The sequence below is a fragment of the Numenius arquata genome, chromosome 2 (genome assembly GCF_964106895.1).
Source record: "Numenius arquata chromosome 2, bNumArq3.hap1.1, whole genome shotgun sequence".
Classification (NCBI taxonomy): Eukaryota; Metazoa; Chordata; class Aves; order Charadriiformes; family Scolopacidae; genus Numenius; species Numenius arquata.
In genome coordinates this window covers 4621207-4637839 of record NC_133577.1, presented here as the reverse complement: position 1 = coordinate 4637839, position 16633 = coordinate 4621207, and the positions used below count along the sequence as shown (strand labels likewise).

Below are 16633 nucleotides of genomic sequence, written 5' to 3'. Positions count from 1 at the left end.
GAGTCTCCATCTCTGGAGATACTCAAAACCCACCTGGATGGGTTTCTGTCCAGCCTGCTCTGGGTGACCCTTCTCTGGCAGGGGGTTGGGCTAGATGATCTCCAGAGGTCCCTTCCAACCCCTACCTTTCTATGATTCTGATTCTGTGATTCTTGCATCTGCCACTGACCCCACTTGTTCCTTCAGCGCTGTTGCTGCTTACTCACATCATTGGAATGGGAAAAGTAGTTCCAGGAGTGGGCTGAGGGACACACAGGTATGTGGGACAGGCAAGAGAAGGTAGTGGCAGTGAGATCTGCTTCAAAAAGATCTAGTATCTAGTTCCTGCCTCGTTACATACTTGAAAGCCTGCAGGTAAGAAAGGTATCATACTTGAACTGTAGTCTGGAGAATCGGGAGCCTGTCCCTACAGACCCTAGGAATCCTCATTAGTTGCCGTGTTAGATGAACACAGCTCTTCCAAGACAGTCTCTAATTGTGTGCTTGTCTTTCCTTGGTACCCATACTGAAATGCTGTGCTTGAATATATAAAAGCATACGGGATGAGTAATTTTTTAAAACAGTTCATAAGAACCTACATTTAGGCACCTTAATTTAGTGGATACTTCAATCTTCCGACTGTAAAACAAGGACAATTGTCTGTGTTTTGGTATCTGTAAGTACTAAAAAGCTTAGTCTATTTTTTATGGGAGAAATCAGTCTTCTGTAGTGGCAGTTAAAGGAATTCCACGAAACTGCTTTTGAATGGTCTGCATTCGATTATAATATTAGTACAATGTTCAGATTCTGTTATATTTACTCAAAAAGGAGGGTAAAAAACCTAGTTCAACAGCATTCACATAGGATTTTGAGAAAAAGATTTTGTTTTGACCGCAGGTGAATTCATGACTGTGTATGGCAAGGAGCCGCAAGGTTACGAGTGCTGAAGGAAGTATTAGAGTCATTCCCTCTACAGCACGCCCTTGTATTTTCATATCAGTGGCACTACATTTCCTTCTTTTGTGTTTACTTTTACCATTGACTTAGTCTCAAGTTTATTACTGTATTAACAAGGATTTTATGTGTGAAGTAGAAGATTTGTCTTCCTAGCCCCGCCAATGCTACGTTATTATATTCTAACAGGCTGATTTTTTGTCTAAACTAATCCAGCAATCTGTGTTATTTCAGTGGACTAATTCTAATGACTGCTGTTTAACCATGGTGGTTGTGAGCAGGGTGCTTGTATTAACTCAATAGGTCAAAGGGGGCTCGATCCTGTTTCTTTTAAGTCAGCAGAAAAGTAATATTAAATTAATAAAATAATACTGGGGAGCAGGACCAAGACAAAAAAGTTCAAATTTCAGTCACTACTAACATTGACTAGATGGTACCTAAAGGGTGGCTTGAAGGATGATGGAGCTGGACTCTTATCAGTGGTTCCCAGTGACAGCATGAGGGGCAACAGGCACAAACTGGAACATGGGAAGTTCCATTCAAATATGAGGAGAAACTTCTTTCCGGTGAGGGTGCCAGAGCCCTGGAACAGGCTGCCCAGGGCTGTGGTGGAGTCCCCTTCTCTGGAGATCTTCAAGACCCGCCTGGATGCAGCCCTGAGTGATGTGCTCTGGTCAATCCTGCTTTGGCAGGGGAGTTGGACTAGATGATCTCTAGAGGTCCATTCCAACTCTGAGAATTCCCTGATTCCATTTTTAATTAATTAAACTTTTCAAGGCCTAAAACTGAGGTTTGGGAGACCTGGGTTCTGGTTCCAATATGGTCTTCATTTGTGTGTGTTCCACAACAATTTTCATCTGTGCCTCACTTTACCCCAAATTAAAATTGGACAGTAGTACTCGACATGGGAATGTGAAGTGTTACCCTTTAGAGCTTTGAAATCTTTGATGGATAAGTTTCATGTCTGAAAACAAAGTATTTTTGTTCCATTTTAAAAAATACCAAAACTAATGCTGAAGTGATAAAATGAACTACCCTATTCTGTTTGCTCTCTGTTTAAGTTAAATATGGAGGAGCCTTGGTACACCCTGCCTGTGAGCTTACACAAGACGAAATGAACAATTGGCAGACTAGAGGGTCAAAAACTGTGATTTTTCTTCTTCTCTGTTGCTTCCAGAGAGCTCTTGTTGACTTTGTGGTTACTTTTTTGGATGCTGTATTGTTGTTGGGTGCTCCAGAGCTGCTGGATGATGCTCCCTTCTGCTCCCTAATACTGCTCATTTTTAACTAGGGTTTCAGAGCCAGTAATGGCAGTAACTGACTGTTTCCTGGGGCAATTCAGGCTGATGGCAGAACATTAAACGTCGTATTTACAAGCAGATGAGTACCTCTGTGCTTGGCAGAACTGGATGGACTGATCTTTTTAACACTAAGGATATTTGAGAAATCCAGAAACAATGTAGCAGGTTTTGCTTTAGGCTTGGCTATGAATGCAAAATTCAACTAGCAGCCTTAAAATATCATAAACGTGGGCCAAGTTGTGAAGGTTGAGTTAGTTTCAAGCCCATTCTTCTCCTTTACTCCCTGAAAAAAACCTTTTTTGGAAACACTCGCTCCTTAGAAATCACAGAATCATAGAATGGTTTGGGTTGGAAAAGACCTTAAAGATCATCGAGTTCCAACCCCCTGCCATGGGCAGGGACACCTCCCACCAGACCAGGTTGCTCAAAGCCCCATCCAGCCTGGCCTTGAACCCCTCCAGGGATGGAGCAGCCACAGCTTCTCTGGACAACCTGTTCCAGTGTTTCACCACCCTCACAGGAAAGAATTTCTTCCTAAGATCTAATCTAAATCTCCCCTCTTTCAGTTTAAAACTGTTACCCCTCATCCTATCGCTCCACTCCCTGATCAAGAGTCCCTCCCCATCTCTCCTGTAGCCCCTTTAGGTACTGGAAGGGGCTCTAAGGTCTCCCTGGAGCCTTCTCTTCTCCAGGCTGAACACCCCCAACTCTCTCAGCCTGTCCTCACAGCAGAGGTGCTCCAACCCTCTGAGCATCTTTGTGGCCTCCTCTGGACCCATTGCAACAGGTCCACGTCCTTCCAGTGCTGACACTAGGCCTGAACCTGCAGTGTGCTGCATGTGCTTTCCACAGCTTTGCTCCTTGATCCTGGTGCTCTGGAGGCCTGATGTTCCCACCTGGATGCGTAGTGTATGCCTGGTTCCAGAAAAGCAAATTTTGAGTGAGATGTAAGGCCTATCAGTTGTGTGAAAATGACACTGCACGGGTAGTTACCAGATATTTGTGAACATCCTGGAAGAAAGGAGAGAAAATAGTCTGTCCCTGAAGACAGGGACACTGTCCCTAAACTCAGGAAGGGCACTCACATTTCCTTATGGGAATTCTTGCCGTAAGTATGAGACCTGTTAGAATTAGAAGAGACCCACTAATTACATTGGAAATTAGAGAATTTACTTTAACTCCTCCAGGTTGGTTTGGTTTGGTTGGTTTTAGCCCTGCATTGTAAAGTAACCTTGAGTGATTTGAACTGCTTTTGGTTGCAACTTGCAGGGTTAAAGTATAGACGGGTTTCTCTTGTTAAAACTATGCAGTAAGATGGCTTTTTAGCATTCTGTCTTTACTCGTGCCGTAGCAGAAATAACATAATTCTTTATAGACCGTGTGTATTTTAAAAGTAGACTCATAACCACTTGTTTCTACACATACCTGAAAACTGTCTTTTATTTGCAAGGACTTTGTTTTGTGTATTTTTTTTAAGCAGGGCACTGTTTCCTTGTCTGTAACCACATAGGAGTTAACATTTTATGGCTGATAGACATTCTTTTTCAAACGAGGTATATTCTCTCCTTATTCAGGAAGCTGGTGGGTTTTCTATGTACATGTGTTGGCCCCGTTGTGTGTCTTCTTTTTACCTTCCTGCTTTTTCTTTTTTCTTTTCTTTTCTTTTCTTTTCTTTTCTTTTCTTTTCTTTTCTTTTCTTTTCTTTTCTTTTCTTTTCTTTTCTTTTCATTTTTTTTTTTTTCTTTTACAGATGTCACCAGCCATCAGTAAGTCAAGGGACCTAAAATGTAGCTCGGAACGTGGCACAGATAAAGAGTCCCCTGCAACACAGTAAGCAAGAAATGCTTAAAACAATTTGCAGTGTTGTTTCTACAGCTGCTGTTAGAAAACTGGGAGAAAAGTTGGGAGGGTTATTCTGTTTTAGCAAGCAGAACAAGAAATAAGAAGTTAGCTTTAGGATAATCATTCCAAAAGTGCTTCACACCTGAAATGTGAAGGAAATAACAGTTTATGTATACTTACACACACACATATGCATACACACACTCTCTTCCCCAAAAAGAGCAAGGACATGGACCTGTTGGAACGGGTCTAGAGGAGGCCACAAAGATGCTCAGAGGAATGGAGCACCTCCCCTATGAAGACAGGCTGAGAGAGCTGGGGATGTTCAGCCTGGAGAAGAGAAGGCTCCGGGGAGACCTTATAGCAGCCTTCCAATATCTGAAGGGAGCCTACAGGAGAGCTGGAGAGGGACTCTTTGTCAGGAGATGTAGTGACAGGACAAGGGGTAATGGTTTTAAATTGGAAGAGGGGAGATTTAGATTAGATATCAGGAAGAAATTCTTTCCTGTGAGGGTGGTGAAGCACTGGAACAGGTTGCCCAGAGAAGCTGTGGCTGCCCCATCCCTGGAGGTGTTCAAGGCCAGGCTGGATGGGGCTTTGAGCAACCTGGTCTGGTGGGAGGTGTCCCTGCCCATGGCAGTGGGGTTGGAACTAGATGATCCTTAAGGTCCCTTCCAACTCTAACCATTCTATGATTCTATAATGTACATGACAATCAAAACTCAGGGATATGAGACTGGCCTGTGGCATCCCTTAGCTATGGATTAGGCTTTATTGCTGCAAACTCCAAATTATTTTTGCACCTTCTGAAAATTAGTTAATATAAATTGCAAAAGGTTGTCACATGCTGAGAAGATGCAAGCTAGCATCTACGACTGTGACACTGGCATTTTTTAAAAATGCTATTCGTTGTGTCAAAGTTGTAAGCAGATAAGATCTCAACATTTTGAACAAGAGCTTCCACAATATCTTTAGCTATTTGCAACTATTTAGACTGAAGAAATACATCCTGTGTTTGCCATTGCAGGTATCTGTCATCTAAGCAAAGTTATTTCACTGATTGTTTTCCAAGCCGGTCCCCTCCCCATTATAAACAATCTGCGTGTACACAGTGTAGAATGCAGATACGTATCTAACTTTAACTTATTTTTAAATCTTAATTTTCTATCTGCAGCTGTATCTAGATTTGAAAATAAATTGTGAGCGGAAGGTTTAACCCTCATGTATGCTGAGGAGTGGGCTGTATAACTACACACTGACAGAATTCAGCGTTGAATTTTGGGCATAACTGTTCTGATAGGATGTCCATTAAGGAAGGAAATGCTCTAAAAGCACGGTTACTGTGACAGTTGGTACAGGCTGTTAGAAGCCAGTATCAAAAATTTGGTATGACTCAACTCCATCTGTAGAACTTCAGGAAACAATTATTTTGAGTGACCTTTCCAGGGTATCCACTGAGGAATGCGGGACCACACATTTAAAATGTGGAATCTCAAATGATTTCATCAAATTCAGGAGTTTTGAGTCGCATCAAATGTGAAATACTCATTTGAATGGAAACTAAGGCTCTCCTGAGAAGAGTTCACCCTGAAGTGTCTTGTTGAAGAAAACGTGCCCCAAAACCACTATGGTTACATTTCAAAAAGGTGAGAGAAGAAGCCTACCTGTCTGGGTCGCTGGAATGTGCTCCCTCCTCTAGAACTTTGGGGAGCAGGACCATCATGGAGATGCCAGTCTAAAGCCATGGTTCATGTCATTGCTGTCCCATCTGGCACAGAGCAGTGTTGCAGAGCCATATTCACAAGCTTTCAGCGTAGGGAGCCCTTTATACCTGGTCATTAGTGCAAGATGCCATGAGGTAGCGTTTGATGTTCCACCTTGTCAGGGGAGAACTAATTTGAAAGGGATGGAGATAGATGTGTCAGTACTGCCCAGTGCTGTGTTTTCCTTCCACATACAGGACAGTCGAGGCTTTATTATGGTTTTTGCTGCAATTGTCCCCAGCGATTTTGTTTTGTCTGATGTGGAGAGGGCAGTTTTCACTGTTTCAGTCTGTTTTAATTTCAGATTCAAGCTTTACATCAGGAATAGATATTATTACTCAGATGTGCATTCTGATCTTAGGTACTTTGCAAGCTCTTCCATGAACTAGAACGTAATGAAATTTGATTCACTTGTCTTTGTAATTATAGCAATGACTGCACATACCAAGTTTTTTTTTCTGAAAAGACTATTTTGAGAGGTAGAAGAGAGAAGAATCTTCAGGCATTTCTGATGCCGGTAGTTTGAAAGACTGTTCCATATTTCTCTTTATAGGCTAGCTATATACTACAGAATAGATAATAAAACATCTCAGAAACATGGCTGCATATTTTCTGTGAAAACTCTCACTTTTTTTGTGCCTGAAACCATGACCTGCAGGGGCTGTGACAGAACTGCAGTTTTCTTGTTCACTGCAGCTGACGTGTCTTGAAATAATCTTAAAAAATGACACGCGTGCAAGTCTTGCGGTCTTAACTGGCAAAGTTTGCTATTTTAGCATCTAAAAGCTTTATCAACATGACTTGAGGTCCAGTCCAACCTGTACTTAAATAGTTGCTCCACCTAAAACGTTCTGCTATCTTCCTGTTTGCTGTGGAAATATGCTGAATATCCATGTCACATGCGAGTATACAATAGGAATTACGCCGTAAATAAACTTTGTAAGAACCAAGTGAGATGTCATTGCCAAGCACGCACTTTCACTGTGGAGAAGTGAAAGTGTCAGCACCTGCACAACTCACTCTTACCTTTCTTTCTTCTCCAAAAGAACTGTTGGGCCTATTAGAACTGCATTCGTTATGGCCACGATACCTGCTGTAAATGAAAGTAAACGGCAAGCCCTTATGACGTGTCTATCTTTCAGAATCTCTGGATGGAAAATGTGGCTTTGCAATAGGAAAACAAATTTTATTGAAGATAGTAGTAGATTTTTATCTTAGCCAAGCAGTTAACCTGTCTTCTGCAGACTCTAGAAGAAACAGAGAGATGTCCACATAATAGATGCTAAGTGAACTAAGGTTTTTATCGAAGTGTCTAAAGAGTTGATACATCATCACATCTGATGTTCAGATAATAAAAAGATGAAAACTACTTCTCAAAGTTTGAGTAGCTTTATGCTGAAAAACTGCATAGGAGCCTCACCCTATGAATATTAATGATTAGATACTGTTTGTCAGTACAGTCATTATCTCCTTAGATGTATTCCCATTGTACAGTTTTGTTGAGCTACACTAGGTAGTGCTCTTTGCATAAATTTACAAGTGATTACACATCAGACCCAGCCGAACACTCTGGTAGGTTGGTACTTACATTACTGATTAATTATGATTTTGTACCCAGGTTTCCTCATGCAGCGATACTTCTCAAAGTGTTCCAGGACTCCTAACACAGAGGGTCTTAAACTCCAGAACCTTTTCCTGCAGGACGTTCCATTATTAGAGCTGCAGCAATTAATGTATTCACTGAATTTCACTGAATTTCCACTGAATTTTTTTTTAGAGTTGGAAGGGACCATATAGATCATCTAGTCCAACTCCCCTGCTGAAGCAGGATTGCTTAGAGAATGCTACTCAGGACTGCATCCAGGCGGGTCTTGAAAATCTCCAAAGAAGGGGACTCCACGACCTCCCTGGGCAGCCTGTTCCAGGGCTCTGTCACCCTCACCGTGAAGAAATTCTTTCTCATATTCGAGTGGAACCTCCTATGTTCCAGCTTGTGCCCGTTGCCCCTTGTCCTGTCACTGGGAACCACTGAAAAGAGTCTGGCTCCCTCCTCCTTCAACCCACCCTTGAGATACTTATAAGCATTAATAAGGTCTCCCCTCAGCCTTCTCTTCTCCAGACTAAAGAGTCCCAGCTCTCTCAGCCTTTCTTCATAAGGGAGATGCTCCAATCCTTGAATCATCTTCGTTGCCCTTCACCGGACTCTTTCCAGTAGTTCCCTTTCCCTCTTGAATTGGGGAGCCCAGAACTGGATGCAGTATTCCAGTTGTGGCCTCACCAGTGCAGAGTAGAGGGGGAGAATGACTTCCCTCGACCTACTGGCCACACTCTTCCCTATGCAGCCCAGGATTCCGTTGGCCTTCCTGGCCACAAGAGCACACTGCTTGCTCATTGTCATTTTGCTATTCATGAATACACAATTTAGCTTAAAAAAAAAAAATACAAACTAGGCAGATCTTCATCAGTCCACTAGCAAGGCTGATGTGTAAATGTTTCCTTCAATAAGACATGATTACATTAGGACAGTATCACCAGCAATAATGCTCTTGCAGCGCCTTTTCTGGGGAAACTGCACGCTTCTCATTGCGGTCTTTAGTCTTGGTTCATCCACTCGCTTCGGTATTTCAGCAGCGTTCAACATTCTGGTCACAAACCAAGACCTTTTTGTGTGAGGCACAGTAAAAGTTTGAAGGAAGACAGTACCTGCCCTTGAAAAGTTACAGTTGAAGTATTATTACATATTTATAGTTAAATAAAGTTACAACTTCTGCCAGGGGTGGAAATTCATGGTAGAAGTGGTGTAACATCATCTGTAAGACCAGTCTAATTCCCTTGTTAAAGGCACTAAGTAGGAAAGATACAGAAGCTCGACTGATGCTTTTGGCGTTGTATGAAGTCTGATAAGCATGAATTAAAGTCATTCCTGACTCTACAAATCTGTCATAGTTCAGGTAAATTAAAGTGGAAAACTAATCTTATGCACTTTGCCTGCTCTTGTTGAATAAATAGACCAGGAGTCTCTTTAATTGTAAGTATTTTGGTGTCTGAGCTTAGGAAAGGAAAAAAAAAAGTGCAATGTCTTTTATGAGAGGAGGAGACTGGTAATTTGTGTTTTCTAATTACATCTGTTGACTATTGATCAAGACTAGCTGATTTTTAAGATCATGAGCGGTTCTTTTCAAAGCCATGCTATGATATGTTGAAAAGTAGACTAGTGGAGTGGTCTCGTTTTGTCTTCATGTTTTTTCTGCCTTTATTCTGCTGGGGAACGGTATTTTTTGTAGCTGTTTCAGCATTGTACTCAAGGGGGACAGGCAGACAATTGCTCTAACGCATCAGCTGTGGCTGGAAAAAAGCTCTAAATTTGGGCTAACTTTGTGTTTCTTTTACTCTTTTTATATCCACCTTCCTCTAGAGGTGCAAAGAAAAAGAAGAAAAGGATACAGAAGAACGAGACAGAAAACCAGCACAACTTAATGGGGCTCAATATTCCTGTATCATCAGTTCCAGCTAATGGGGTTGAAAATGAACCTGCAGCCCCTGGGGTGGAATTGAAGAAGAAGAAAAAGGCAGTGAAAGGCTCCAACTTAAGGACAAATGGAAAGACAAATACTGCCTTTGAGCCCGAATGCCATGACGAATAATCATGATTTAATTGTAAATACTGGTGTGATATCCGGTATACGCGTTGGAGGCAGCACCTACGATCTCACTCCTAGGATTAACAAGACACAAAGAAGTTAAACTACTCAAATACGCAAAGTGACGCCAAAGGTGTGACTTTCCCAATGGTGTAAACCCGGTTTGGAAGACTTTTGCCCTGGGATCCGTGAAGACTTTTGCCTGGGATCCAACAGAACTTGAACGTTCAGCTCCTCCTTGGACTGGTAAAATCTGAAAACTGCTTTCATATTTCATGAGACCCCCACTGACAAATGCAAAGTTAACCAGTTTAATACCTGCTTACACCTTAACTCAGGCTAAACAGGCGTTTCTGCAGACTGTAGATCATCAGGAGCAGAGAATCAAGTGAAAAAGTCTGATGTAGAGCAAAACAAGCCCGACCACTGTGTAAGTTATTAAATTAGCATTTTAAAATGTGTTGTAAGTAAAATAGAGGAGTGGTAAAATTCCAAAGGAAGGAACGCTGACGTTACAGCGTACCTGGGGAAAAAAAAAAAAAAACAAAACAACTTATTTTAAAAAATATTTTCCTGACATGAAATATTCACTTGGGGCTGCATTTTGCAGCTCTGCAGCGAATTGTTGAGTAACTACCTGTGCAGCTACGCTGTCTGCAGTGGGACTGCTCACGCTTACCAGTGTAAATAACTGGTTTAATTCCAGGCAGTTATATTTTTCATATATGAGGTTTTCGCAGAGTTTTGTCAGGGTTCCTGCCTGCTTTGGCAGCAGTCTTGCCAAATACACTTTCTTTTGTCTGGATGAAATATTTCATATCCGACTGTGCTGTTTGTTTTACTCGTAGTTCTTATTCACTTTTAAGTGTCATTAATCTATTTTTTCACTTGAGTATTACGTTGTGAACTTTTCCTAATGACTTCGCTAATTATCTACAGTGCTAAATAATTTCTGGTTTATATTAAAGGAAACACTTTCTATCAGTTACTTTTGGTATTTTTTTCTGGCTGATGATGTCCAGTTTATTTTTACTCTGCTAGGAAATTCTTCCTCCTCCCCCTCTGAAGCAATAAATAACATAAAATTAGAAAGCCCTTATTTAGTAGACAGGGCACTTGATTCCATTAAAAAAAGAAGTGAGAATAACAATGTTGGGCGCTGATGTGTGAAATGCACCCAGATGCGGAGGACTAGTTGCTATATATTGTAATATCTTCCCTGCACATGTTTTAAAGCCAGAAAAATCTGTAAACTCGTTTCTTTTGAGTAAAGCAGGGCAGCAAATGCTCTTTTTTTTTGATTCTGCTGGTAATTGTTCTTTGCCAACGGGCCCAGCTTTGCTTTGCCATGTGTGTGAAGTTCTCCCCTAACTGGGACTCGCATGTGTGTACTGGAAACTTATTCATGTCTTTTTCCCCAGTCAGATGTGGTGTAAAATATCTTAGTCCTGGGACTAGCCTTCTAGACACTCCTGGCCTCTTATCTCTCTGCCTTCGCAATATATTCCAACTCCTCGTTCTGTGTGATGCGTGGGATTTAAAGATTTTTATAAAAGAGAAAAATCTCTCAACATCTTCCATTTCGTAAAATGTCCTGGCTCGCCTTGAAAATAAGGGCAGAGGATGACATCAGGCGCCACGTCAGGGAGAGCTGAGCAGCAGCCAAGATCTGGGAGCTCATTGGAAAGCATTGTCAGATGTTAATTTGGCATTGTGGCGGCCGAAGACAGAAATAACACTTCAGATAAACACCGGGGAGAGATGGTAGCTCTAATCAAAGGCACAGCACCTCCTTTCATGCCGGCGAACTAGGGCTCCAATTATGTTCACTGCTCTGAAGCTGAATAGAGCGGCTTTGCCACACTTTCCAAATTGAGAGGAGGGAGGCAGCCGCAGTGTCTTCCAAGGCACGGCTCCAAATAACAATTAAGCAGAAGGAATCAGATAAGAGCCAAACGCGAGAATGCAGGGAGTTGAAAATAAACTTTTCATAATGTTTTCTTGTAATTGCGATTAGCTTTTGTTTTGTTGTTTTGTGGGTTTTTGTTTTTTTTTTTTTTAATTTTTTTTTTTTCCCCTCCCTACCACATGGCTGTTTAGAGGCTTCTGTTGCTTTATCTATCGTGTCACGGTGGTGCTAGAGTTTTCTGCTGTCATTTGACAGAAAATGAACAAAACGACCTGAAATTAAAAAAAAAAACAAACCAAACCACACCACTTTAAGTGATCCTTCTGTATTTAACATTAGAACCTTCAGACTAAAATATCTCAACAAATCATTAACGTGGCGTAATGGCAAAGTTTTTACCTTTTTTTTTTTTTTTCAGAAATACAGCCAGTACGTTGACTTTAAGAAAACCTGCTTTTTTCTTCAGTCTTAGTAGATTCTTTGTCCTTCAGACATTGCTGATGAGGTTTTAAAGAAAAGGCAAAACTTTTAAATAGTTTGGATTTGGTCAGTGGTTTAAAAAAGAAAAGTTTTTAAATTAAACTTTACATAACGCTTCTTGTTTCTGTGTTAAAGCCACCTACGTTTTTTAAAATCACTTTAAAATGAATATTGTGTACATTTGCTGAAAATTGTCCAAGTATTTAAAGGACTTAAATTTCAGCGGAAGAAAAGAATTCCAGAAGGATTCTGATTGCCTCCTGAAAATTTTCCTTCTTTTTTTTTTTAGTTGGAGAACTACGTTAAGTATCCTAAAACACGAGTGCCCTGTAAAATTGCTCCCTGAGGCATGAATTAAAATACGGAGTTATAAAAGTCTATTTGAAGAGTTTTTAGAGGGTGATACAAGTTCATTGCTGGGACAAAGCAGATAAAACCTTGTTTTAAAAAAGGGTAAATATTAGATATTTAGAACTGCCTGGTGATAAAAGCATAGTAGGTCTTTCATAGTTCTGGTGTTTTTAGGTTTTGTGGGGGTGGTTACGACATACAGTTCCTATTACATTTTTATGATACGGCAGAGACGTGGAGAACAAGGCATAAATTAACAAAATAGAAAGGAAGGGACGACACATTTTTCCTGTGTTTCCCAATAGCCATCAGGCTGCATTTATTTTATTTTATTCTTTTTTTTTTTTTTTTTTTTCCTTAAAATAATTTGAGGAGCAGACATCATAAAACACAATAAGTGTATTTGTAGCATCACTTAATTCCGAAGGCGGTAGGGGATGGATCACAGTCAAACAAGGGCTAATGAGAACACAGAGGAACATGACAACCGAAAGTCTCTGTTGACTAGTGAACTAAATCTGCCGGCTGGACCCGATTGTCTGCCGGAGAATTGAATGTCAGGATCATTTAGGGTTAACAATGGCCCGTTACAAGGAAAAGCAGACAGCTAGGAAAAATAGCCGGCATGGTAGCCATTCTGCAGGGACCCTGGATGCAAACTTGATAATGAGGCACTTCATTCACTCCGTCCTTCTGCTCTAATTGCGAAGGTGAATAGGAAATACTTCATTTAAGGCGGGAACAGACTAAAGCGAAAAACACTTGTTTGGTAAACACAAAGAGTGGTGGGGGGTTTTAATGATCCTTTTCTAGCACGTATGAAATTAGTATGTAGGCAGCGCAGCTTATTTTATGGCTGGGGAAATTGGGAGGGGATAGAAGTATTTTCTGAACAGTGGAGGGACGGATTCACGCACAAGTTTCTACTGGGGGGATTTTCCCTTCCCATTCTCTCCGATGACTATCCAGAATGTTTTTGGACAAATTAATTTGCGGATGTGCACCTGCACTTGTAAAAACATCCTGTGTGAGTTCAAGGAGTTTTATTGCTTGGAGTATAAAACGTGTGCAACAGGAACACAACTGCTGCACGTAAGGAATAGAAACGAGAGGGGGTCTGAGAGAGGGAAATAAGCAGCTTGAGAAGAAAACTGCTGGCTGGGGGAGACTTGCGTGAGTGTGGCAATTAGAAATTGGAACTTCAGAAGAAGGAACAGAAGATAGTGAGAAGGCGTGTTAACAGCAGAGCTTTGGTGGCTTCAGTCATGTGTTTTAGACTTCAGAAATTAAGATATTTAACCACTTCATTTTTCAATGCATTTAAGTTTTGTCCTATTTGTAGGAGCTTTTTGGATGAACTCTTAAAACCCATGAGGAATATTCATTCTCCCGTGTCTCTCCAGTAACTCAGCACTGTCCTAACTCTGAGGTACAGCCCAGAAAGGTCCATATCATCCAAGGCTTGCGGTGCCGTTGGGATGGCTGGAGCTTTGGATCCCTGATTTCTGGCACAGGTCTTCAGAGGGCACCTTTATAGTTGTTGATTCTTGCGGTAGGCACCTCTGCCTTGATTCCCTCCGCTCCAGCCTCTTCACCCGGCGCAAAACAGCCAGAGCAGAGAGGAGGATTTCACACCAGGTGTCCAGCTGCTGGTTGGAACCTTAAATATCCTTTCTTTACAGGTAGATGTGCTCTACTCACAGTGGTTTGGGACAGAGTTTTGTCCTTGGTTGGGTCTGTCCTATGCTGGTTCCTTGCTGCCTTCCCCTTCGGAAGGGTCTGTTTTCCAGCAGTGACATAAATACGCAGAATCCCGGTCCTGCAGCGTGCTCGGAGTCAACGGACCCCGTTCTCAATGCTCCAGCAAAGTCAGTAAGGATTAGCATTTCAGCGGCAACATCACGGCTGTAATTTATTCACTAATGTACACTAAAGACTGGAAAAAAACCTTTCTAGCTTGCACTCAAAAATGCTAGCTCTGTGTTTCATCTAAAACTCTTATCCGCCCGATTTTTTAGTGAGGACTGTGTCAGGCCAAATGGATTTGCACCGTGTTCGGCCGTGACAAACAAGTTCACCAGTCCCGCCTAGTGCTCAAATGCAAATACTCGGAAGAAACTGCAGATGCCACTTTTAGCAGAAAAAAAAATGTTTCCACACCGGTAAAGCAGTATCAGTAAAATCTATGCTCTGAGCAGACATCAAATTTTTGTTGCACTTATATCGCCTGCACAGGCAGGGAGTATAATAAACTAGTGTGCAGCAGCTGTAAATTTTCTGAGGATTTATCTAACCACAAATACATCGAAATGGGGAAATAGGGCTATATTAAACTGTGCAAGATGCTGCTGGAACTCAGCCATTTCTGCAACATCCTGTAATTAATTTATTATGACAGGTCTGGCAAACTGAAACACCCAATACGCTTGCGACAGACTGTTATGATATAGCTGTTTGAAAACTCTGTAGTCACATAAAATGCAGGTATAGCTGGAATGGGAAAAAAAAAAAAGAGAAAAAGAAAAAAAAAAAAAGCACCCAATATTACCGTTATTTCTCTGAATTTAGGACTTTTTCCCAGACTCACATTCACCAAGATCACAGAGTGTCCGTGGCAAAGTCAGGGTGGGCAGAGGTAGGAGCTGGAGAGGAAATTGTTGCAGAATATATTGGCTTAGATCCTACTCTTCGGGGAGTCAGAAAGAGAATTAATGAATTTCTGGGGTCACGTTCCACCGAGGAATCTCTTTTCACGCGTTTTGTGAGTCAGTGCAGGCCCCAGCCGTGTGTTTTGGGGATGAAATTAAGAAGTGGAGCCGAGACACTTGGTGCCGGTTTAACTTTCTTCTTTGTCAGTCCATACTTTTGTTTTTCTGCTCATGTTAAAGACACTCAGTTTTCTTTAATAACGGTGAGAGAGTTCCAATGAAATTGTCTGCAAGTTGAAAGGAGAATTAGTACAACTTTCTCACAAATCAATTTTTTAATGTCTCTTACCGCTTAGTTCTTACAAAAGTGACTAGAGTAGGTCCTCCCTGCGTTCAGCTGCTTCTCCTATATTCATTGCCTCAGCTCTTAGCTAAAAATACTGAATTTCATCTTTTTCTGGGAATACCATCAGTCTTAAATACCCTGCTATTAATCCGCAGCTACTGCACTGCAGAACTGTATAATTTGAAGAAAATTCATCGTTCTCCACTCCCAAATTTTGATCAATGCGGTAAGTTGTCTTGCTTCCTCGCAGTGCGGGTTTCCGTGTGTTAAAGGCAGGTTAAGCCTTTGCTTATCCATCGCTGCAGGTGAGTGGTGCAGAGTAAATGCAATTAGTTATCATCACCAAGTGTTACTCACTCGGCGGTGGTTTTTTATTATGGACTGTAATTGTTCCCTTAGTTCCACTTGGATGTTTTTATTTTGCCGTTGCATCATCGGCCATTTTTTATTGTGTGTGTGTCATCGGGATTTTGATAGCTGTGTATAGACACTGTATAAAGCAACTAAATTTTGTGTTCTGTGTTAATTTTAGCGCTTTATGTGGATATACACTCATGGGTGTAGTAGTGATATCAGCGCCAGGCTCATTAAAATAAATGCCATCTAAAGCCAAGCTCTAGCAGCCTGCATAAGCCTATAATAAGCTTATACGGGGGTGGTTAATCCCCATTGTGATTTGGTATAATGTCATAATGAGAAAGTGACATCAGGGAAAGGGCAAAAGGGGCAGTAAACGCTCTCTGCGGTGTGGCCGAGGGCTCCTGCCATCCTTCCTGCTTAACCATCAGCATGAGCAGTGCTGAGCAGGTCCGGGTTACAACAGAGGGTGGACTAAAAATGGCTTTTCTGTTAACTGAGGCAGAAGGCACAATAAATACCTTGGGGCATCTTTCCTGGGTGACGCAGAGTGGACCTGCGCAGGTGGAGAGAAGGTGTGGAGCCACACGTGGTCCTCTGCTGGCTTCCTGCCCACCGAAGGGTACAGCCTTGCAGGTCCTATTCACCCAAGGAGGCATCCCGGAATCAGGAATCCCAATTTAGACCCCAAAGCTCCTGGTTTTTGTCTTGCATCCAAAGGTTTGGATGGGAACCAGGTGGGCAAGTCAGTGGTGGGCACGGTCAATCCCCAGAGCGGGGACCCAGGACATAGAGGAGCTGCAGGTTGATGCCGAGCAGGTCCAGGTCCTCGGCTTGGGGACATGCTCCTGTCACCGAGCCGGCACAGGGAACAAAAGTGGAATCTCTAGACGATACTTTTTGCAGCACAATTGGTTGAAGTGTGGTACCTATAGCTGCTTTTTTCTTGCTATTCTTTCAGTCGGGGTTAGGTTTTCTCTCTGAGAGCAGAAAAAGCCCTGCATGGCAGCTCTTCGAGTTCAGCCTCTCTGGCATTTTGCCCTTTATACTCTTTGGCAACAG

General features: G+C 41.9%; 1 protein-coding gene across 1 annotated transcript in view; it reads left to right on the top strand.

The window, feature by feature from the left end:
• Positions 1 to 10009, top strand: part of AHI1 (Abelson helper integration site 1) — a 93581-nt gene extending 83572 nt beyond the window's left edge. Inside the window, exons 24-25 of the mRNA XM_074144651.1 lie at positions 3985 to 4064; positions 9255 to 10009. Coding sequence (XP_074000752.1) covers positions 3985 to 4064; positions 9255 to 9483 — 309 coding nt within the window. The 3' untranslated portion in view covers positions 9484 to 10009. The remainder of the gene's footprint in view (positions 1 to 3984; positions 4065 to 9254) is intronic.
• Positions 10010 to 16633: the final 6624 nt, after the last annotated feature.